General features: G+C 39.6%; 3 protein-coding genes across 5 annotated transcripts in view; 2 read left to right on the forward strand and 1 right to left on the reverse strand.

Moving 5' to 3' along the window:
• The window catches only part of obscnb (obscurin, cytoskeletal calmodulin and titin-interacting RhoGEF b), a 54,372-nt gene extending 43,264 nt beyond the window's left edge, over positions 1–11,108 (forward strand). The window contains exons 67-87 of the mRNA XM_058625122.1: positions 61–279; positions 438–471; positions 554–606; positions 703–801; positions 2,264–2,320; positions 3,190–3,329; positions 3,595–3,795; positions 3,905–3,981; positions 4,074–4,244; positions 4,379–4,538; positions 4,775–4,891; positions 5,444–5,608; positions 5,710–5,865; positions 5,968–6,145; positions 6,247–6,360; positions 6,489–6,656; positions 6,797–6,899; positions 7,023–7,152; positions 7,331–7,424; positions 7,598–7,640; positions 8,850–11,108. Coding sequence (XP_058481105.1) covers positions 61–279; positions 438–471; positions 554–606; positions 703–801; positions 2,264–2,320; positions 3,190–3,329; positions 3,595–3,795; positions 3,905–3,981; positions 4,074–4,244; positions 4,379–4,538; positions 4,775–4,891; positions 5,444–5,608; positions 5,710–5,865; positions 5,968–6,145; positions 6,247–6,360; positions 6,489–6,656; positions 6,797–6,899; positions 7,023–7,152; positions 7,331–7,424; positions 7,598–7,640; positions 8,850–9,954 — 3,584 coding nt within the window. The 3' untranslated portion in view covers positions 9,955–11,108. The remainder of the gene's footprint in view (positions 1–60; positions 280–437; positions 472–553; positions 607–702; positions 802–2,263; positions 2,321–3,189; positions 3,330–3,594; positions 3,796–3,904; positions 3,982–4,073; positions 4,245–4,378; positions 4,539–4,774; positions 4,892–5,443; positions 5,609–5,709; positions 5,866–5,967; positions 6,146–6,246; positions 6,361–6,488; positions 6,657–6,796; positions 6,900–7,022; positions 7,153–7,330; positions 7,425–7,597; positions 7,641–8,849) is intronic.
• A 52-nt stretch (positions 11,109–11,160) lies between these two features.
• On the reverse strand, positions 11,161–19,360 carry guk1a (guanylate kinase 1a). 3 transcript variants are annotated; one of them, XM_058625104.1, is made up of 7 exons: positions 19,174–19,360; positions 14,145–14,258; positions 13,892–13,933; positions 13,547–13,782; positions 13,306–13,390; positions 13,132–13,217; positions 11,161–12,516 (listed from the first exon to the last, which is right to left on the reverse strand). In XM_058625104.1, exons 1-7 carry the CDS (start codon positions 19,193–19,195, stop codon positions 12,478–12,480), a joined length of 624 nt encoding a protein of 207 aa, XP_058481087.1. In that variant the 5' UTR covers positions 19,196–19,360; the 3' UTR covers positions 11,161–12,477. The 3 variants fall into 3 exon arrangements, with proteins under 3 accessions (XP_058481087.1, XP_058481079.1, XP_058481093.1); XM_058625096.1 differs by lacking the exon at positions 19,174–19,360 and adding an exon at positions 18,220–18,396; XM_058625110.1 differs by lacking the exon at positions 19,174–19,360 and adding an exon at positions 15,324–15,378.
• c1h1orf35 (chromosome 1 C1orf35 homolog) lies at positions 18,421–22,554 on the forward strand. Its single transcript, XM_058625069.1, has 8 exons — positions 18,421–18,889; positions 20,114–20,264; positions 20,353–20,398; positions 20,488–20,570; positions 20,678–20,750; positions 20,855–20,928; positions 21,069–21,191; positions 21,791–22,554. Exons 1-8 carry the CDS (start codon positions 18,793–18,795, stop codon positions 22,044–22,046), a joined length of 903 nt encoding a protein of 300 aa, XP_058481052.1. The 5' UTR covers positions 18,421–18,792; the 3' UTR covers positions 22,047–22,554.
• Positions 22,555–23,177: the final 623 nt, after the last annotated feature.

Below are 23,177 nucleotides of genomic sequence, written 5' to 3' on the forward strand. Positions count from 1 at the left end.
GTTGTTGTCCATCATTCAGCATGTGTTTTAAGTTTTCAATACCCCCCTTTATTTTTCCAGGGTCTCCCACTCCTATGGTGTCCTGGCTAAAGGAGGAATCTTTGGAGGATGTCCTGTGGATCAAGCCTGATACCAAGGGATACAAAATAGCAAGCTCTGGACGCCAGCACAGTCTCATCCTGATGGATGTGGGCACAGAGTACACTGGCGCCTACACCTGTATAGCTACAAATAGAGCAGGACAGTCCATCTGCACTGCACACCTTGAGGTGGATGACAGTAAGGAAAAATGTTACATTTCGAGGACTTAATATCAAAATAATGTTGATCGTTAGAGTATCTTTAAACGTGAAGACCATTAATGCAAACATTAAGAGTTTTTAATCTTGATTTTTGATTGTAATAATGTATATCTGTGCCCCCTTCCATTTTCCAAGCACAACAACTGAAGAAAGAGGCTAAAGCTTCAGAGTAAGTTCATACAATTACACAATTTATTTAAAGTAACTGCTAGAATTTGAAAATAAACTTTCCTTTTTAATTTAATTCTCAGGGTTCTTGGTATCACAGTTAGTCCTCCAGAAGGGGAGGGTAGCAGCACAAAAGGTGAGGGGCCGTTTTCTTCTGTTGTAATAAATACTATAATTTTGATGTTGCTATTTTCTCTTTGTTTTTCACATGTCCTTCATTGTCTACCTTAAGAGGGTAAAATGCCCTACATAGGTGAAGTAGGTACAGAGGAATTCCTTATGAAACTCACCTCCCAGATCACTGAAATCGTATCGGCCAAGATCAGCCAGGGTAAGTCTGTTATGGACTACATTTAATAAAATATTAGTTTGTTAGATCATAATTTATTTCATTGTTAAAGCCTTTCCTTGTATGTATCGTAGAGCAAATTAGTGTACTTCAAGTTAAAAGTTTACTGCAGCTCCCGTAAAGCTTTGAAAGTAATGATATGTGTTGTTAATAATGGTCCAGTGTGTAACATTTAGGAGGATGTTTTGGCAGAAATTGAATATACTACCCATAAGTATGTGATTACACATAAAGTGTGTAATCACTTTTAAATAGAGAATAGTTATTTTTACTTGTGTTTAAGCTCAGGGGCTTTCTTTTCGGGGTCCACCATCTTGAGTCAACATGCCTGAACAGATTATGCATTTTAAAGTGGAAGCTAATTATGCAAACAATGGTGAACAAATTCACCCACATAAACCTGATGCATAAACCAACAAAGAAGACAGCAGAGAGTGTGGGTGAGTGGAGAGAGATGTCAAACAATATTTCCATGCGTTTCCTGACTCACTTGGAAAAGAGCTGGAGTGAGCGGAAGAGTCCTCGCTTTGTTGCAGTCTGTAGTCTCACCATTAGATGTCATTGATTTTCACTATTTTTTACACACTGGATCTTAAAATCATTTTACCTTAGTTTGGTGTTCAAATATTTATTTGAATTCAGTCATAGAAAATCTACTTAGCTCAGAAAATGGACATGGGAGATGTTTGCAGCTCTATAGGTGGGATTTTTTTATATAATAGTCAATCTGCATGTTCAGTTGAAATAATAAAAGACAGCTATAGTTAATATAGGAGAAACAGATTGTTTTATTCAGTGTGAATTCATTAACTCATCATACAAGGAACAAGCTAACAAACCAGATAAATGACAAGGTTTTAATTTCAGTTGAACGCCACATCAGGTGATTTCAGTGTGAAGATGTATTCTCCCTGGAGGAAAATCTAATTCTTAGATTACTCAATTTTATCTGTGGTGGATTAAAAATGTCTAGGTTACCTAAACCTCTATGAAATTATACCCGAGTGTTATTTTCTGATGCTGCATATAAGCCTGTAAGCTGCTGTGAATGGCTTTGCTAATGCTAAAGATACTGTAGATAAATAATCCACATCATATGTGTAGTATTAGTTTATGTTAGATGGAGTGGTTTTTCACCAACCTGGCTGCCAAGTTTGGTTAAATAATTCAAGAATTGTAAAAGTTATTTAGTCTGAATGTTCTAAACACTTTGATTCTTGAATTTGAATTCACTCTCCTGCTGATTTAGAGTAGATACCAAACTTGATCATGTTCTCATGTTTTTAACTGATTTTCTAGTGCTTGTTTTGTTTTCAGCATGTTTTGCTTCCCATTAAAATCCCCTCATCGATTCACAGTCATCATCCCTTCACCACTTTTTACGTCCATCATTTAATCAGTCCAACCAATTAAATGCTCATTCAATCATCAATTTGTTATTCAGACAGCTTACAGAATTATGAAGTGCTCCAGTGGATGAAATCTTGGCCCAAAACTACCAGTATGTATTCCATCGGTATGCATTAACTTCATAATAATTATATATACTTATATGTATATATGTATATGTATATATATATATATATATATATATATATGTATATGTATATGTATACATATATACATATATATGTATATATATGTATACATATATATATACAGTATATATACACACATATTATAAAGAAAAAAGTAGATATGGCTCATTGAGATACTTGGGTTGCAAAATGTTAGGGTAGAAATGGGTTTTACTTTTTTTGTACATATAGAAAACATGTGACATGTTAATCCAAAATGAATATGTTAATCTGTTTTCAAAAATGCCTTTTCCATTTCATCTTGTCTTTGCACCTTTACACCTCCTTAGTCATCATCAGTATAGGTTTCTTAATTGGCTTCCCACCAACTTATAGCTTGAATACATGTTTACAGACATGTATGGGGAGAGTTCAGACAATATTTTTTAATTGTTTTGTTTTGCATGTTGTGACAACAGCAACAAAATGGTTGTTGTGGGGATTTTTTTGCACCAATAAACATCTACAATATATTGATTTTCCATTAGAGAAGACTTTAAATCATATATTTAAGCAATGACTTGCCTGTTCGGACAAACATCACCTAGTAAATTAATCTGCAGTAGATGCAGCAGCGTTGTTCCTTGAAATGTGACTTTAAGCTGATTGTTCTGGCCTCAGCTAAGCTTTAACTAAATGGTGTGGTTACTAACAACTGCTACATTAATTCAAGCCAAGAATAACTTTTCTTGGCTTGAATTATTGTATATTAGCTATTTATTTGATCAATCATGTTCTTTGTACGGCTGACCTGTGTTTCTGTGACTACCTCCCTCCACCCTCTCTGCCCCAGCTTCACTACGTGTACCTGGGGTTGACAGCGATGACGAGACCAAGACTCCTTCTCCATCGCCTCATCACGGTCGCTCTCGCCCTCCCTCCCTCATAGCTGACTCCTCCTCAGAGTCTGATGAGGGGGACGCCAGGGGGGAGGTGAGTTTTGGAAATTATCAATGTACTATAAAAGGGGACACAACCTTTTTTATACTGGTCATTCATGTAAAAAAAACACTCTAAATATGGTCTGAGTGACCACAAAATTAGAGACAGGTGTATCAGTAGTACATTATATTTGGTATAAATAAAACATTTGTCTTCTCAATGAATGATGTTAAGTAACAATGGATGGAAACCAAAACTGTACAAGAATACATTATGCCACAGTATTAATTTTTTTTATATATTTACAATTTTACAGATGTTTGACATCTATGTGGCCACAGCTGACTACAACCCCACCATAGCGAGCAAAGAGTCTATTTCTCTGAAGGAGGGACAGTATGTTGAGGTTTTGGACTCGGCTCATCCACTCAAATGGTTAGTCCGGACCAAACCAACCAAAATGACTCCATCCCGCCAAGGCTGGGTCTCACCTGCCTATTTGGACAAGAAACTCAAAGTATGTCTCAACACTACAGCCACTGATCCAACAGCAAACTTAGCAAATTGTTTTTCACAGGCATTCATTGTCATTATGATGACTAATGGGTAATAATGTGTTGATTCAGCTCTCAGCTGATGCAGGTGACCTTCCAGAGACAAGTGCAGAGGAGGTGTCAGAGGGTGAATACAAAAGGAAACTATTGTAAGTAAAACACGCAGTTACAAAACACAATTACAAACCACAGACGGCAAAGAAATGAATATATCATCATCATAATGATTTCATGTTTCCAGCCAACTGATCCAGGAACTGATGAATGGTGAATCAGAGTTTGTAAAGGAGATGAACTTCTTCACCTCCCATCACATGAAGCACGCAGACAGCCCTGACACACCACCTGATGTCAGTAGCCAAAAAGAAACTATTTTCAGGAACATTGATGACATCAAGTCCTTCCACAGCAAGTAAGCTCGCCTCCTTTTTACGTCTCATTTTAGTCATCTCCTTTAAAACCAAAATAAACTCTTCTGAAAACATAATACAAGACAGTGAGATTGCCTTGTCAGTATTTCTGTTTGTGCACATTGCTGTTTTTTAGGGCATTCCTCCCAAAGTTACACGACTGTGACACAGATGATGATGTAGCCATGTGTTTCCTGAAGAACAAGGACGGCTTTGAGCAGTATCTCCAGTATCTTGTTAGTCAGGGTCAGGCAGAATCTGCTGTCGGTGACAAGGCAGTACATCGCTTCTTCAAGGTAACCTGGCTCTGCTCATGTTAGGGCCAGGGCTATTATCACTCTGTAGTTGAAAATGAATTGTGCTATGACCAATTGTGCTTTTCAACCCTGAATTTTTGTAAGAATTTGCAGATTATTTGTTATTTTTCTGGTAAATCATTAGATCACACTTACAGGTGTGGTACACAATTCTTTCAGCCACTCATGTTTGGATTATTTTAACTGAAAAATCTTCCTCTCACTACACACCGTAGGAGTACACTGAGAAAGAACAGGCTGTCGCAGACCCTGCTGATCCCCCTGTACGTAGCATCAACGCCTACATCCAACAACCGCTGGAGAGAATTCAGAAGTACAAGGCTTTCCTCAAGGTGATGACTTTGACACAGCGTATGCACCAGTAGATTTTTTACTTCAGTTCAGTATTTTCTCAAGGTCCAAATAAACAAAACAAACTAAAAAAAACAGACAGGATATATGACTAATAGTATATGTAGGCGATTCCTAAAATGTGGGTCCACTGCTCCCTGCTGGTTTTTGAAGGTACTGCAGGTGAACCATGGGAGGGCATTAAAATAAACTAATTAAAGTTTTTTTCATTTTTGTAAAACATTAATGATTTATGTGAAAAAGGTTGCTTTTCAAATAGTTGATTACAATAGACAATGTATTGATAATTTAGATAGCACTATACTCAGAGGCCTGATTCAAAGTTGAAGTTACTTTTATGCCTCTATGAAATAAATATGAATGAAAATGCCCAATCCCATTGTATTGTGCATTAATCAGAGTTGTCTTTCAAGGGTTTGTTGAACTTCAGAATTTAAAATGAGCCGTGACTTTCTTGAGCTTGGGAACGGCTTAGGGAATTTACTTTTTGTCCCACATCAGCTGAGGTGACATTTCTACTGTGACATGTTCAGGAGCTCATTCGAAACAAGGCGAGGAACGGTCAGAACTGCTGCCTCCTGGAAGAAGCTTATGCAATGGTGTCTGCGCTCCCTCAGCGCTCGGAGAACACCCACCATGTCTCCATGATCGAGAACTATCCTGCCACACTGGAAATACTTGGAGAGCCAATAAGACAGGTATGATGTCTTTAATTCCATTAGCTTACAAAGGGATTTATGGACATGGGTTTGCATTTTACAGCGTAAAATACCTTTCTGTGCTTTTTGTTTTACTCCAGGGACCCTTCCAAGTGTGGGAGGGAGCTCCGGGAATTAGGTCCTCTAGAGGTCACCACCGCCACGCCTTCCTCTTTAAGAACTACTGTATAATCTGCAAACCCAAGAGAGACAGCAACACTGATACACAAGCATATGTCTTTAAGAACATGATGAAGGTAGGACTTTTAATTTAATTAGCCTTTTTTTTTTTTTTTTTTTTGGTTACTTTCCTCTTTCCAGCCTTAATTATGTTCTCCATGTTCTTCATCTTCTTGCAGCTGAACGACATTGACGTGAACGAGACAGTGGAGGGCGATGACCGCGCCTTTGAAATCTGGCATGAGCGCGAGGACTCGGTGAGGAAATATACTTTGCAGGCTCGAACTGTCACCATCAAGAACTCCTGGCTGAGAGACTTCAGAGAACTGCAGCAGCGATACAGCATGCCTGCGTGGAGTGAGTGGGACACACACAAACACACAAACACACATGCCTATTTGTGAAATATTTTTTTATGTGTCTTATTCTCTCTCTCTCTCATCCTTTTTAAATATTAGGTCCCCCTGACTTCGATGAAATTCTGGCAAACTGCACTGCAGAGCTGGGACAGACTGTAAAACTGGCCTGCAAAGTTACTGGAGTACCCAAACCTACAGTCACCTGGTACAAAGGTATGAAATAAAATACTATGTCTGTCGTAGTATTCTGTAACAGATGATATACTACTGTACAGACTGATATATTCTGAGTTCCTGTCGAATGTGACCAAATAATGTACTTGTTTTCATGTGATGTATAGATGGACGTGCAGTGGAGGCAGATCCTCATCACATCATCATTGAGGATCCAGATGGTTCTTGCACACTGATCCTGGACAACATGACAGCAGATGATTCTGGCCAGTACATGTGCTTTGCCACAAGCTCAGCTGGCAACGCTAGCACTCTTGGAAAGATCACAGTTCAAGGTAAGTGACATTGATAATGACTGTTTTCATTGGAAACTACATTATACTGCATCACTTAAAGGGAGAGCTGTAATAATTCAGTCGTTGGTGTTTTTGCAGTCATGGATTAGATTTAATCCATTTTGTTGTTTTTCATGCAGTGCCTCCTCGTTTTGTGAATAAAATGAGGAACGCTATCTTTTTTGCTGGTGAGGACGCACAGTTTACCTGTGTCATACAGAGCGCCCCCAGCCCTAAGATCAGGTAAAGACATTTCACCTCTCTATGCTACTATAAAAAAGCATTTGGATTCAGTTTAGTTTTCTTGGAGGTCTGTGTCTCAGTGTGTGTTCATGTCTGTTCTGTGGCTTTGTGTCTGTGTTCAAGGTGGTTCAAAGATGGCAGACTTCTGACTGACCAAGAAAAATATCAGACCTACAGCGAGCTCCGTAGCGGGGTTCTGGTCTTGGTAATAAAAAACCTGACAGAGAGAGACTTGGGACACTATGAGTGTGAGGTTGGTCCAGCCTTCTCAGTACAATACTCACATTATATTTGAATCGTGTGATGATTTAGAATATTTAATTCAGCTATATTATTTTGGTCTCAAACCCAATAACCTTATGTAAGTTCATGTCACTGAGCAACAAGAAGTCTTCTGTAAGACTCTAAAAATAAATCCCCGTTGTTTCCAGCTGTCAAATCGTCTGGGCAGTGCCAAGTGTGCTGCTGATTTAGTCCTACCCTCTGCTGTGGCCCGAACTGGTGAACAGGCCATCACTATTGAAGGTAGGAACACTGATTTTCTTTGTATAATACACACAGCTTTCAAGGTTCTGAAACACTACAAATGTTTAAATATGGATGCTATCTTACTATAGATGTTTACTTTTTTATTTTCACTTCCACTCTAGTGTGGACCAATCATTTGACTTTTTATTTGTTTCTTTCAAACTCCATAGTTACTGAGCAGGAGACAAGAATACCAAAGAAAACCATCATCATGTAAGTGGGAAATGGTTAAACTGACCCTCATGCATGAACTATAGCTGCTGTGTGTGGCTCTAGACATGAGTATGAAATGAAGCTTCATATTTTTATATCAGATGATTTACAGTGCAGTAGTTGATTTTTTTTGTGCGATTAAGATCATTTTTGTTGATTGTGTAGATATTGTTTAGTAAAACAACGTATTGGCTTAGAGGAAATTCTAAGCTCCTCTGCATGTGTGCTCCTTCATCTGGCCCCATGTATGCATTGCCATGTAGTATTTAAAGCTGGAGTGCAAAGGATTCTGTCAGAGTGATGAGGACAAATGGTTTGGCAGTCTTCACCAGAGTGTTGTCTTCTTTTAACAGCAACTTTATTATACACGCAGCTACTGTATGTGTCATTTTATGTTAAAGGTTCAATGTGTAACATTTAGCATGGTTTATTGGTAGAAATTGAATACACTACACCTAAATATGTTTGTGGAAGTGTATAATCACATGGGTTGTTAAAGCTTTAAAATGTTTAATATAGGCTGTAGGCATTTGGCTTTGCTTTACAGAGGTTGCCATCTTTCTACAGCAGCCTGAAAGGACAAACCAGAAGAGAGTGCTTTTTGCATTTCGTAGCAGAAGCTTACTGTATGAAAAGTATGGCTCTGCTCCTCATAAACCCAGTGCATAAACATATTTTATAACATCCGTAATCCATGTGATCCTCACCAGCTGATGGAAAACTCAACAAACTTGTTGATGACATTAGATGTCACTAATTCTGACACACTCTTCGTTTCAGTCAATTTTGTTCATGTGGTAAAATTCTCCTGAAAGGTTTAAAAACATAAAAAAAGAAACCCACTTTACTTAGACCCTGAGGATACGATCCGTCTGAAAACACTTAATGAAGACTTACAGAGGGATTACTCTTCCATAAAGACAGAAATGTAAGATTACAGAACAGAATAGACCAAAATATTCCTATTGCAATATTAAAAGGGGAACTTCGTCATTTTGGAGATCTTATGCTTAATCATGCACATGTGACCGTGCATGTACCTTTCCATTTTTGAGGAGTTACATTTCTACTATTAGTGATATAACTTCGCCTCACTTGAAACCCACGAGTGCTGATGATCAGGGTGACAGCTGCATGCAGTTTGGTGTTCTGTACCAAAGATCTACATCATTAACACTTGTGTTGTCTGTGGTCGTATTTCCGATCCAGTGAGGAGACAATAACCACTGTGGTGAAGAACCCTCGTATGAGGAGGCACAGATCCCCCGGTTTGACTCTTGTTGGGACCCACCGCTCTGAGACTTCCACCCCAGAGCCCCCGTCTGTCCGGGTAAGGAGGGTTCCCACTCCACGGAAGACAACCATCCCTACCCTTTATGTTACTCATGCTGAGGGTGCTCAAGCCAGAGTCATAGAAAGCAAGCCCCGGTGGGTAGAGGTCGAAGAGGTCATTGAGTACAAGGTGAATAAATCTCCCAGGCTCCCCAGGAGGAGAGGCGTCTCACCTGCAGTGTCTGATCGCGTAGCCACTCCATCCAGACCTAAAAGGTCTCCACCTGAAAACCCCAACGCTAACAATTCAAACAACAAGCTGGTGGAGCAGGCTCAGGCTGAGCTGCAGACAGACGTCAGCAGTCAGCCCCTCTCCTGGGAAGAAGTGGAGGGTAATGCTAGCTCAAGTTCTTCAGCTGCAGAGCCACAAGAGCTCTCAACTGACCTCACTCCAGCTGGAGAGGACAGCGACGACCTAGACGATCAACAAACGGTCATCTTTGAACCCGATGATGAGGATAATGATCTCGATTTGTTCAGAAAGCAGGAACCAAAGATCCTGAAACACGGAGACCGTGTTTTGACCCTCGAGGACTTGGAGGATTACGTACCAGAAGAAGGAGAGACCTATGGCTCGTCCAGTGTTGCTGCTGAAAAGCCATGCGAGATCTCCGTGTTGCAGCGGGAGATCGGCGGCTCCACGGTGGGACAGCCAGTGCTTCTCAACGTGGGGCGGCCTGTTGCTGCGCCGAGGCAGAGGAGCAGCTTCTTCGGCCGCTTCAAGGACCATCTCGCCAGTAACCTTCTCTCCTCCACTGTCACTCCAGCCAGCGGAACGCAGTCCAGGGTGGAGAGGTGCGTCCCGATCCAAGTGAGCCACGCCAACCTGGAAGTGAAGCCTTCATACTGCTCAGAGGTGCAGAGAGGTGAGGGCAGGCAGCAGAGCTTTAAAACCAAAGTGTCAACTCAGACCTACGGCTACACATCAGTGGGAAACCCAGTCACCCTTCAAATTAGAGATCAGAATTATCAGAACCAGTAGAAACGACAGTTTTTAAATTTGATACCACAAACCATCTTAGTCTTAAACAGACATTTCTACTTGCATAATGAAAAAAAAGCAGACGTATATTTACTGCATTTGACTGACCATTCCACTTTGAATCTTCCTGTCAGAAAATAAGCTCACCCTCCTTTTTTCGGTCAAATGGATTTGACTGGTCGAAGTGAGTTGGTATGTATGTCACAGTAAACAGGTTTCAGTCCAGTGCTGTTCTGTAACAACTGCCTTACGTATACACCTATGCGACGTGGCCGTGATGGACAGAAGCTAAGAAACTACGGTTTAACATTTCACCGATAATATAATGTAATGAATATAATGAATTCTACCACCCGATCCATACATTGTCCTCACTGACAACTATTTATAATCGAATACGTTTAGAGTAGATTTTCTGATTTTAATTGCCTTTTGCACTTTTGCAGTGCTTTGGTCAATAGTTAACTCACTACTAATGTAGTCATGACGACATGTTTTCAGTATTACTCATTTAATTTATTTAAATATGCGACACTGATAGTGGAAAATTGACGGCAGAAGTGTGCTGACTGGGCTGTTGCTCTAAGCTTAACAGTCAAATTATCATCAGACAATGAATTGCTTGGTGAGCAGCTTAATGACATTTCTACAAGCAAATCGTTTAGTTGAGCCTACAACCTCTCTCTCGTCAGATCTCTGACGGTGCCCGACTGCCCGTTTACAGATGTCTTGCAAATTAATTGTGACATCTGTTGATTGCAGTGCGATGACCTGTGCACTCACAGGGACTTTCATATGTATGTGGTAGATTATTTAGACGAGTGACTGCATGTGTTTGCTTTCCCCAAAGCAAATGGGGTTTATCTGAAGTGATGTGACCTGTTGCGTCACGTTTGATTTTAAGCAAATGTTTGAGCTAAGTATTGGGGCTCACAGAATTTTACTACCTTTCAATGCAATTTAAAGAAGAGTGACTCTAGCAAGTGCCTCTTTAAATGACGTGTGGTGCTGTTCAAAGGTGTTTTAGTCACAAGGATGATGGTTTATATTCAAAAAAAAAAGCACTAATGGATGATGATTGCTTGTACTGTACATGTGTAGTTTTTGAAATCATGAGTGTTACATATAAATTAAATAAATGTATTAAATAATGACTACTGTGTTTTACGCTTATTTGTTGCACATTAAAAAAAAAATCTCCCAGTATTGCTTTTTAAAATATTTAATGGAGTTTCAACAGGTAACAGTCTTACTGCTGTATATTAAATGGACATAATTTTCCCACAACAAGTGGAGTCTTGTGGTAGCAGGTTAGGTGAAATGGCAAACCAGAGGACTGCGTGCTTCTCTATAAATATGATATAGCATAATTATTTCTACATTGTACATACATTACATTGTAATAACAGGAACAGAAAACAAATCAGATGGAAAATAGGTGTTACAAGATGCCTATATTGAATATACAAATGGATTATAAATATTTTCTTCCAGGTACAATGATATTTACTTTGTGCTTGGTTGTAAGCAATATTAACATGCCATTTTGTTTTGTCTCCAAATTAAAATGCTCTTCTTTTTTTTTAGAAATCAGTCCACAGAATGACATTTTACCAGACACCTGAAGCTGCAAACTGAAAATGCTACACAATATAAAATGTTTTACAAATATACAACTATAAAATAAGCAGTTGAATTGTCACCTCCCCCCACCCGCCCCGGGCATGAGATGTACTACTGATTTTGTTCCAAGCCATAACCTTTCCATGTCTCTCATGGGATTTAATCCTGCTACAGCACATCAGTACTTAACTCTTATACTGCAAACCAAACTTTAATGGAGTTATTATTAGCACATTATGTTAACTAAAGTAGAGTAGAGTAACAGATTTAACCAGTACTGGGATAGTTATGTTAACAGCACAGTTGACATGCATGTATTCCTTCTTGTAAGTAAACAACTTCCATGTTTTCCAGAGAACAGCTAAAAGGTGAAGTTTCCCTCCTGAGCCTGAGAGCTGAGTGACTCTCTACTATTTCACTATCAGAAAAAAAAAAGCCTAACGCTGTATGAGTAGCATAACTTGCTGCCAGTAACCAGGACATCTGGTTTTTCATACTCTTGACAAACCAGTTAAATGGATGGAATGAGTTACATTTGTGTTGGTTCATGTCGACGTCCAGTGTTCTGTAAATGGTGTTCAGAGAACAGAGAACTCTACCAGACGCATATCAAGTACGGATTGTTGGAGTTAGTGTTTTTTTTTTTTCTTCATAAAACTGAAAATAAAAAATATAAAAAGCACTCTGCTGGTAAAAAACAAAACAAAACAAAAAAGTGTTCCACTTAACAGTATGGTATCATCTGCTGTACTTCTAAACATGATGTGAAACCTACACACAGACGGTCCTCTGTGGGAATGTACACGACTGGAATGGAGGTCTGTGTTTTTGCTTTGGTGTGGGGAGAGGAGAGGAGGAGAGGCTGGACAGGACTATGAGGTGTCGGGACGCTGCGGTCTCCTACGAAGACATGTTTGTTTTCTTGACCTGGTCGATTTCCTGGAGAAAGAGAATTTTACAATCTTTCAATTACAGGCAGTTCATTCTGATTTTCTGGTGGACATTTAAAAGGTCCGGTGTGTAACATTTAGAGGGTTTATTGGCAGGAATTGAATATGCCATAAGTATGTTTATGTAAGTGTATAATTGCTTTAAAATTAAACTCCTTTCGTTCTTCATGACTAAGAAAAAGCCTTTTAACCGCAAAGGAGTAGAAATTAGCAAAGAGAGTTGTCAAAGAGTGTTTACATCCTTTTTGGTATGCAACAGCCACAGCTTGCATCTCAATAAAATAACGTCTCCCACTCACAACAATATCTAAGTAGAGCTTCGATGCACTCTGCACATTCTGAGTCTTTTTTTTTTTATTTCTCTCTTCCTGTCACTCACAGACCAGCCTACACAGTTCCCTTCAAATAGTAATTTAAGCTTTTTATTTCTTCAGATATCAACTTGCGCCATTTACAGTACATATGGCAAAAGATATACATGTGCAAAGGCGTTAAATGTAGACTGTTCCTCACGCTAGTTTTGTTTTGAGCCAAGAGCATTTTCCAAATATAATGCAGCCCTACGTTTAATCAAACAGTGTGTGAAATAGCAATAGCAACTCACCTCATTGAGAGTACTTTTTAACACCTTGTAAGCATCCTCCAAATTATCATTGATAATTATAACATCGAATACGCCAGGTTCTTTACCTGAGGTAAAAAACAAAACAGATTTATGAATAGAGCATCAGCACTGAACTCTGAAATTTCTGAGTAATTTACAAATTTAAACACTTACCAATCTCCATATCCACCTTGGCTGCACGCAAACGCTTCTGGAGGCTCTCCTCCGACTCCGTTTTTCTGTCTCTCAGACGGTTTTCCTGAAAAAGTTAAATCCACAAACCGGCAACAATGAATAGAATGAATAGAATGAATCCAGGATTCTTTACGGAAAATATTTTTAAAAGCCTGTTCAACTGAGAGAAAATGAAAACTCAAAATCACATCCACAAACTTGCGTTTTCTTATGTTCTCACCAAGACTGCCATGGATGGTGGCTGGATGGAGATGTACAGGGGATTGAGGTCTGTTTCTTTGATGCTCTTCACCCCCTGCATGTCAACGTCCAGTATACAGATGAGGTTCTGGGCCTGGACTTTTTGCACAGCAGCTTTACTCGTCCCGTACATGTTCCCGGAAAACTCTGCGCTCTCGATGAAATCTCCTCTCTCGACGCCTGCCTTCATCTCCTCCCGTGTAACATAATGATAATCTAAACCCCAAAAAAAGGACACAAATTGAACAAAAACATGACATAGCTCATCGATTGAAATTGTTTGAGGTTAGCACGGTCACGACCGAAGAGGAGTTATATTGTGTACCTTTGCCATTCACTTCCCCGGGTCGAGGATTTCTTGTTGTATCTGAGGAAGGATAAAAACATTTTGGTTACAGTCTGCACTACATTTTAAACCACAGCTAAAACTTAACAGTTGATTAATATAAAAGTTGCCTGTAACAAACAAATTAAGCAAAAATATGAAAAGATGAAATTATTCGATTGGGGGAAAATCTCTATTCCATCTATTCACATGACGGATCAGTAGCTTATTATCTTATTGTCCGCACACTTACGGGAGACGCTGAACCCAAAGATGTTTTCATATTCCTTCATGAGCTTCTTAAGCAAAGTGCTCTTCCCTGCACCGGACGGGCCGCTAAACACCACAGGCCTGGGTCCAGCCATTGCTGAAAGAGAGGGAGAAAAATGAGAAGCTTTAGTGTTTGAAACCATGAGGCTGAGGCTGGAGAGATGATGCTTTACCACTGGAAGCGTATAGCATGAGTCATCGCAGGACCAAATCTGCCGGCGCACTCACATTCATTCTGTTTAAAGACATCAGTGTCGACGCATTAGAGCCGATAATTAAGTGTGGACGTGCCTTGCCCCGGTGGGACCAACACAATGAAATGATAAGTCAGCAGCACTCGGACCAAAATATCTCCCACAGGAGTGGAGGAAATGTTAGGTGAGCAAGTGGTGAGGTTACCATGGTGCTGTAGAGGAACAGACACTCAGCGCCCTCTTAGGAGGAATTGTACGGTTGGGCAAACACTTCTGTGGCTGCAATAGTGACGCGAAAAGCAGCCTTTTTTTAGTCAGCCGTCTGAGCTCTGTCTGTTCCAGGGATACAAATGGTGGAGAACACAAGAAACACAGAAAAACATCATGTGCAACATGTGGTGGCCCTGAAAACTCCACATCCAGCAGCATTGAATCCCAACAGTACAGACACAGAGAAAGTGTCCTCACTACTTTGTTTTCAACACAGTCTGCCATTTGGGAATTAAAATAGCAAGTCTAGACAACTCTCCATGTCAAGTCTGGCCTTGTGAGGCCAAACAAAGTGCAGCTGGAGGGATGTCATGGCATATATGACACACACAGTATATGCCATCCTGCACTGGTGCATCTTTGGGTACATGTTTGCTTTGCTTGCTAATGCTAATGTAAAACCTAAATGCTAACTGCTTAGCTGAAACGATGAATTGGTGTCAAGTGCAGGGTGTGGAATCTCCTTTATCAGGAAGTCCAGCCGGTTCCACGTATGACTTTCTAGTTAAAAAAATGTCTCCACCTCCAGGGCTGGTATCGTATACCGGCAGTCAGTCAGGAGGAAAACAACATGACTCGCTTTAACCCCAAATCATACAATCAGCAGAGAAAGTGTATATCTGTTAGTAAATTTGTCTTTTTTCTAGGTAAGCTGCTCAGATAAAGAAATCAAGTAGTAGTTTTCTTTTCCTCCTTACCTTTCCTCTTTACCCACAGAGTGCAAACAGACAGGATATTTGAGTGAGAAGGGAGGGTGTGTGACTGTTAAACACAGTGCAGATGGGAGGAGGGAACGAGAGGGGCAGGGCCACATTAATACACTTTGTCACCAGAGAAATTCAACATTTTAGTAAGTAAAATGTTATAAATTACACAATGATCTGACGTGGCAGACTCAATAGAAAGTTGCCTCAGACTGAGACAAACCACTCCTTTATTTTATTGTATATTTTTAGTTTTCAGTAACTATGGGCATCTATCAGACATTAGTAATAGGACATATGTTACAGTTGTGTTACTAAAACAACTACAGTCAAGGCCTACTATCCACCATCATGTATAGAGGTTATATGGCTTTGACTTACAGCAATATCAGGTATCAATACTCGTTGACAGTTAATCCAGACATGAGGTATTTCATAAGACGTGCTCCTGACATGCAGTAAATCACAAAGAAAAACGTTTAAATCAGCCTAATCTGCACTGGACGTCTGGACTTTGTCTCTCCTCTGTGGACTCTCATGGAAAAGACTAAAATCAAAGCATTATGAGCTGAGCTGTCTCGTCTCCAGGCAAACCAGATACAGTGAGGTTGTGTTTGCAGCTGCAGATGACAAGTCATTCTCCATCGCCTCTTGAATGCTTCATGTAAACAGAAACGTGGCTAATTAAAGCAACAAGAGTTTTTTTTTTCCTGAGCTCAGTGAAGGAGTCCATCTGTAAAGACAAATATCTTGTTCTATTTTTGGAAACAAAGTGGCTGCAACAGACACATATGTATATCCCAGTGTATTCCACAGCAATACAAGAAAAAGAACACATTCACATTTGACAAACTACGGCCAATAAATGTTATTTGCCATTTGTGAGTGAATTGGTGAATGGTAAAACTGTAGCGTAAAGCAGCTTTGAGAGGTCATCAAGACTAGAAAAGTGCTATATAAATACAAATCATGTAATTAATTATTAATTTTTTTTAAATAGTGTTTTTGAACAATTAGTTCTATGAGTTTTCAGCTTCTTAAATGTCTCAGGTTTCTTTGTGCCAGGTAACAAAGAAATTATTATAAAACTAAATAACTTTGGTTTGTCGACAAAAGACAACTTAAAAACGTCACTATTTTGGGGTTGAGGGGGGAAAATAATAAAAGTTTTATGGACCAAACAACAAATTGATTGATCGAGAAAGTAATCGACAGATTAATTGATTATGAAATTAAGTGTTAGTTCCTTACATTGCCACGTAGAAAGTGTCTTTTGCTCGTGTCCACAACAAATATGGATGGTGGGGCTAAGAGTAATAACAGTCCTGAAAAGAACAGGGTTTTTTTTTTACATGGTGCTCAGGGAGGGAAACTTCCTACTTAACAATGAACACAATTAAGACACGCTTTTTATTTCTTATTAACAACGTGCAGCTCCCACTCAATTACACAAGACCCAGTGTTTCCAACTCAGATTGGAGCTGCATGACAGAAAATGAGAGACGTAACTCGATTACCCACGTGAGCTGACACTGATTGGACACTGCACTGTGCTTGTAAACTCTCATGTGATTGATGTTTGCCTTAAGCAAAGTTTAAGTCATATGAAATCTATTAGCATTCAGAAATCAGATACGGCAGGTTAGGTGTGCTGTTTTGAAACTGAGACGACGTGTTGATTATTGGATCCTCGTTACATGAATCAGTAATTACTTTTTTAAGAAATACCATTTTCATGGTTCCGTGTTCTTAGATGTGATGAGACCATTTCAATAGACAAAACTATTCTGTCTATTGACAGTGAAAACACTTGGCTGTTTAATCTGGAATAAATGGAATACTGTATGTTAGGTGTTTGGGGGTTATATTTTCTCATTCAATTGAATGCTGTAACTACTCGAATAATAATAATTTCTTTGTATCATGTAACAAAGAAATCATTCATTACTGAATAATTTTAGGTTGTGGACAAAACAAGACATTTAAGAACATCATCATTTCCAGGTTTAGGAAACACTGTTGTCAAAATATGACTAGGCACTTTCCATGTACTATTATGGCATGAGAGTTATGAGTGTCTTTACTATAAGATTATCTGACAGATTAAAAACAACTAACAAAGTTCACTTTGACTCACTGGAAAGAGCAATAAAACTTTGAATCACTAGAAGAAGAGAATGCACCACTTGTGCCTGCCATGTGCAGTGATTCATTGGATTTTTTTTTCATTGCAGTATTACTGTGTAAAAACAACAATCATATTGAAATATGTTGAGTTAAACATGGAGATTTTAAAATACTGCCTCAACACACACTCACATAATGTTTACACTGATTTTACGGTACTGAGCTTATGTACAGTTGATTTTGTATAAACTTCAAACAGATTTTTACACAAACATTGTGTTATATTGTGCCTTTCAATCAAATAAATACCACTGACTTTATAAAAATGACCAGGACTTGATTAAATTAGCATATAACATACTGGAGGAAAACTACTGTATCTTTCCTGTTAGTTCCACAGCTATCCATACAATTATACATAATATTTTTTTTCCTAAACCACTGTTTTGCATGCAGAACTTTCACGTGTGTCTTTGCGTTGTTATTGTGTTACTATTCCCATTCCCATTGTTTGATTACTTGTTCCACCACTGGATTTACAAGAATTACTAATAAGAAAGGACACAGCCCCCCACTTTTTTTTTACAAACACAACAAAGATCCACGGTATATACAGGTAAACCAAACCACATGCTCTTACACGATGTAGACAACGGGCTGGAGACAGTGAGGGACATCGACGGCTGTCTCTTAGCTAGTGATGCCACTGACATGTTTGAAGCATAAACACAATTAAAAAAAAACCCGACAACCTCCCTCTTACCTGAAAAGAACCTGGAAAAGAATCTCATGTACATCGGGATAAACGTTGGTCTAAGACGGCAGGGTCGCGTCTGGAGGGTTTTCTCCCTCCTCTGCTGCCATCGGGAAACCGGGGCCGCCTACGTCATCACTGCGGGTCTATTATTGTGTGACGTCAGGAACGTGCGACTAAAGTTTAGCCTGATTCTAGCTTAATTTTTTAGAACCCCAGATTTTTTTTAAAAAAACAAAAGACGGACGCAAAATACCTGGGCCAAAGTCCAAAGTCTTAATTTTTTTCGACCGTTGAACAGACTACACAGGCAAGCTTAACTGAAAAAAAAAAAAAAAAAAAAAAAACGATTCTACAGTAAAAGTCTGGCGCTCCGTCCACATTTATAAACGCGACCCAAAAACAGTCCTCAGTTTACTTTCAACTGTCTACTTTCTTCATCACCAAAGAACTTCCGACCAACGCGGGGAAGTTATCGCAAAACTTCCCGGATGAGACCGGCCTGTCTGACCATCTGCGCTGCTAACGTTAGCTTGCCAAACAACGCACTTCTGTCCAAACTCTAAAAGTGACCAAGTAAAAATGTTCGGCTCAGCGAGAGCAGGAGGGATCCGAGGAGGCCAGGACCAGTTCAACTGGGACGACGTGAAAGTCGATAAACACAGGGAAAATTATCTCGGTAAGTGTGAAAGTCTGCAATCTGCGCTAACCACAGATGCTAATGTTACCGTCTGCTAACTCGCAACCAACTCAGCAGGACATGTAAATTCGCACATTTAAAAAAAACACACAATTATCGACACACAACCTTTTCCATTAGTTTCCACGTGCAAAAATTAATTTTGGTTTAACGTCCAGATTAATAATAAAGTTAATTTCGTTTCTTCTTGTGCCCCAACTTAACATGCGCATTAAAAAGTTGCGGTGAAATGCTCGCAATCATGTAATAGTCGTTATAAATACCTTTCATTGTCGACTCCCTCATTCCAATGTCTGAGCTCGTCTTTTGGTTCGGATTCTGTTCCGTATGTCCAGTCTACAGTCTGTCGTTCCTGGCTTGCGTTGCTCACCCTTTTCTTTTCTGAGGCACATACGTAATCCCTACGAGAGGAGGCCACGCTGCTGCCAACACATGTCAACCTTGAGCTACTCGGCTATATCGAGATAACCGTAACAATTAAACTGGAACATGTGAATTTTCCCAAAAAATGCAGTCATTGTCCTCTTACCTAGTAATGCTTATGATGTAGCCTTTGATCGCGTCTGCCCACTCAGTCCAGTCCATTTCCTATGGGAGGAAAGTTTTCAAAAAGTTTAATACTATTTCAGAAACGTATAAAGGAATAGGAAAAAATAAAATACTAGTGAGAATGTCCTGTACCACACCAACGATTTGATGTATATGTTGAAATCAGTTGAAAAATGTTGGAGGGAAACTAACTTCTGGATGGTCACATTAATATCTACCAGCTTCCGTATACAGAGCTGTTGTTCACCCACAAAAAATAACTGTCAACTGCTTTGTTTTAGAATGGAGCTAATTTCAGCTGTGTTAAATATTTTGTTGTTTAGCGTAAACTTGTGCTTGAGGAAATCTGATGGGCATTTTCCCTGTTGTCTGAGGTCATTTTTGACATTGATGAATTACTGTGTTAAAGAAAGAAATGACATTTTGATGGCTAATGAAAACAGCTGTGTATTACATTACGTCATGTTACATAAGCTGTAAGATGTCAAGTGAATTAATTCATCTGGTGACATTTTCTGGAGTTGTTCCACAATAATTAGACTGACTAATTATTATCAGATGCATTCCTGAATTCCAGGAGGAACTAGTTAAAATGGGTATGAAATGTTGCTGTCAACCACTTTTTCTCAAGCACACCAAATTCTGTCTTACCAGGAAACTCATTGAAGGCACCAGTAGGACGATGGCAAAAAGGCAAAGATCTGACATGGTATGCAAAAGACAAAAAAGGTGGTGCAGCTCCGTCCAAAGCTGATGAACTTGCTGCGGTCAAGGCTGCAGAGCATGAGGCACTGATGGCTGCACTGTATGTATAACTTCCTTCAAAAGAAACTGGTAACTGGTAGACACTGACCCATAAAATAATCAATTTATATTTTTTGTTCTGAATCTAGAGGCCACAAGACTATAAAGAGACAACCAACTGGGCTGACTAAAGAAGTATGTCACTTTGACGCTTGAAAGTCTTGTTTAAATAATTTCACTGCTTTGAAAATATAGAATAATGTGAATTTTATCCCAAACACCAGGATCTTGCAGATGTTTACAGGAGGGAAGGGGCGGATGGTGAAGAGAAAGATGTGGATCGTGTGTCAGGCTTGGGAAGCTCTAGGTAAATACATTTTCTGGGCTTTTAGTCAGAAAACATTTTTTTCTGGATGTTCAAGTGGTTGCTGATCTTCATGCACTGTGTAAAGTGTTTTTGTTTACTATGTACAGTGCAGGGTCAAGAAAAATGGTGCTGTCCCAAAAAGAAAAGGAGGCTGCTAAAATGGGCTTACCAGTTTTTACAGTAAGTATTTTTTTTCTATGCACTGACTTTTTAAATGTTACTAAACAGAGGAATGTTATCCCAGTAAGTGTGAAGGTTAAAGTAAAGGCACACTGTCTTTACAGCACTACAAGACTGAGGGATGTCTAGAAACCACAGGAACAGCTGAGACTGTAGGAAAACCAGAATTGGAACAAAGGTTTGTATGCGTATGTGTGTGTGTGTGTGTGTGTGTGTGTATGCAGGATGAACAAACATACTGGGTAAATGTGACCGAGCATCCTATTAATTGAGTAATGATTGCTGCTTTTTTTTTTTTTTTTTTAAACAAAAACATAGACATGAGAGCAAAAAGAAAAAGAAAGAAAAGAAGAACAAGAAGGAGAAAAAGAAGAAGGAAAAGAAGAAGAAAAGGGAAAGACGAGACTCGTCCTCCTCAGATTCGAATGATGACAGAAAGAGGTTAGTTGTTAATTTCCTCACAGCTCTTTTCCAGTACCTGTCTCACAAGGATGGGCAGTATAACATGTTTTCCTTCAAACTATGACTTGAAAACAGATGCACTTACTTTTGAAAGTAAGGCATTAGTAGTTCTGTCACGCTTTTGTGACCAAAATCAGAACCTTTCCTCTGTTGGCACTAGAGGGCACCAAGGCACTGTCCTACCTAAAGCAACTGGAAGCATGACCTTTTAAAATTTGGCAAGCATGTGTCCTAAGGATGTAGATATCACAGAAGCATCCCACATTATAGATGTATCCCATGGTAATAAAGGTCATGAATCAAAAATTTGACACTTAAAAAAAGTAATGTAATTATTTGTGCTTTAGAATTTGTGATGGCAACAGAGGATTTGTATGACAGAAAACATACAGTGATGTACTGAATTCGTAGTGGATACAGAAATGTGTCAGCACTGCAGCCAGTGGTGTTCCAGCTGCTATGGTATTTCACTGCTATGTAAAAGCTGATAGGGCAGTTACTTGTTCCCCAGCCTCACACCATCTTTGATCCCCACCACAGCACCAGTCATTGATTGTTTGTTTCCTTTTACTCCTCAGACACAGAAAGGACCACCACCATCATAATCCATCATACCGTAGTCAGAGTGGAGCCAGACCCCATGACAGCCATTCAAGGGGGGGAGCAAAAGCCGAGCGAGAGCCCTCCCACCCTTATCATCGACAGCGGCAGCATGACACAGACTCCTCTGATGGGGGGTCCCCTGTCTCCCGTAACCCTGCCAGCCACAAGATGGCCCCTGCTGGTGCAGCACAAAGCCACAGGCGGCGCCACGACACAGACTCTGACAACTAATGTCCCTCCCCCCAATTCAAAGACGCTTAATGTGACCAGAACAGCTCTACAGCAACTCAACCAACTCTGAGTCTGAAGACCTCATTTACCCTTCACAACCAAACAGACTGAGGAGACAGGTTGAAATGTCGGACAAACAGGCTTTGACCTTATGTTTTATTTTTTGCACACAGTTTGATAGTCAGTTGGTCATTTGACACTGGGGTGTTTGATTCAAACACCCAGAACCTCAGTGGTGTCATAGGTGGTTGATTTAAAAAAAAAAAAAAAAAAAGTATTTTTTAATAAATTCATGAGACAAATAATTGTAGCCGTAATAGTTGTACATTTTTCTTTCCATGGCTTGCCCTGCTAGCTGTTGAGGAAATCTGCTAAATATGTTTGACTATAAACATGGTCACCATAGGAGCATTTCTTGTGTGCCATTTGATTTTTCTGGAAAAGACCTAATGCTTATTGTATCTTTAGTTTAAAAATAAAAGAATAAAAAATTTGATAAAAAGTGTCAGTTACATGAACGGTGTGTATTTTTTAAGGGTATCGTACAGGTACAATAAATTGGTATGCATACTGTATAGCTGTTAAGTCCTCAGATTGGATTTGGCACAGACATTTTTAACGGTCACAGTAAGTTGTGTCACAAGCATCGTACATCCATCAGTAGTGTCAATGTAAAGAAATCTGTTGCTACTTTACTGAAAATCCCTGAGGATGCGGTTTGATGTTTTTCCATCCTTATACATTTCCTGTGGTTCTTGAACTACCGGGCATTTCTGGCCATTTTCCTTGTCTCAGCCATGTTAGCGCTACTTAATCCCTCAGTGATCTAGGTTGAGCTCCCTGACTGGGTATGATACCATTGGAATGCTCTCCACTGGTCATAATAGAGTGTTGTGTTTGTGTTTGCCTTGAATTGGTCTGAAAGAGGGTATTCTGCTGGCTGGCACCTGGGGGGTGCACTAAAAAAGAGCAAGGCATTCTTAAAAGAGAGTGCAAAAACCCAGGCTGGTCCTTTTATATGGCCGAGTACCATTAGACCGCCACACACAAACCAAGCTGATGGAGCAGCAGGAGAGGAAGCAGACAAAGCTACCCCATGAGGGACCCAGGACTCGAGCTCCCTCTCTTTCC

This window comes from Solea solea, chromosome 1, assembly GCF_958295425.1.
Source record: "Solea solea chromosome 1, fSolSol10.1, whole genome shotgun sequence".
Lineage (NCBI taxonomy): Eukaryota > Metazoa > Chordata > Actinopteri > Pleuronectiformes > Soleidae > Solea > Solea solea.

Bases quoted from the DNA above. Each gene is read 5' to 3' on its own strand.
- c1h1orf35 (XM_058625069.1), top strand. From the start codon at position 18,793: ATGTTCGGCTCAGCGAGAGCAGGAGGGATCCGAGGAGGCCAGGACCAG. The intron at 18,890-20,113 runs GTAAGTGTGAAA...CTGTCTTACCAG, and splicing joins ACACAGGGAAAATTATCTCG to GAAACTCATTGAAGGCACCA. The intron at 20,571-20,677 runs GTAAATACATTT...TACTATGTACAG, and splicing joins TCAGGCTTGGGAAGCTCTAG to TGCAGGGTCAAGAAAAATGG.
- guk1a (XM_058625096.1), bottom strand. From the start codon at position 18,253: ATGTACATGAGATTCTTTTCCAGGTTCTTTTCAG. The intron at 13,934-14,144 runs GTAAGTGTGCGG...ATCCTTCCTCAG, and splicing joins CTTTGGGTTCAGCGTCTCCC to ATACAACAAGAAATCCTCGA. The intron at 13,783-13,891 runs GTACACAATATA...TTTGGGGTTTAG, and splicing joins CGGGGAAGTGAATGGCAAAG to ATTATCATTATGTTACACGG.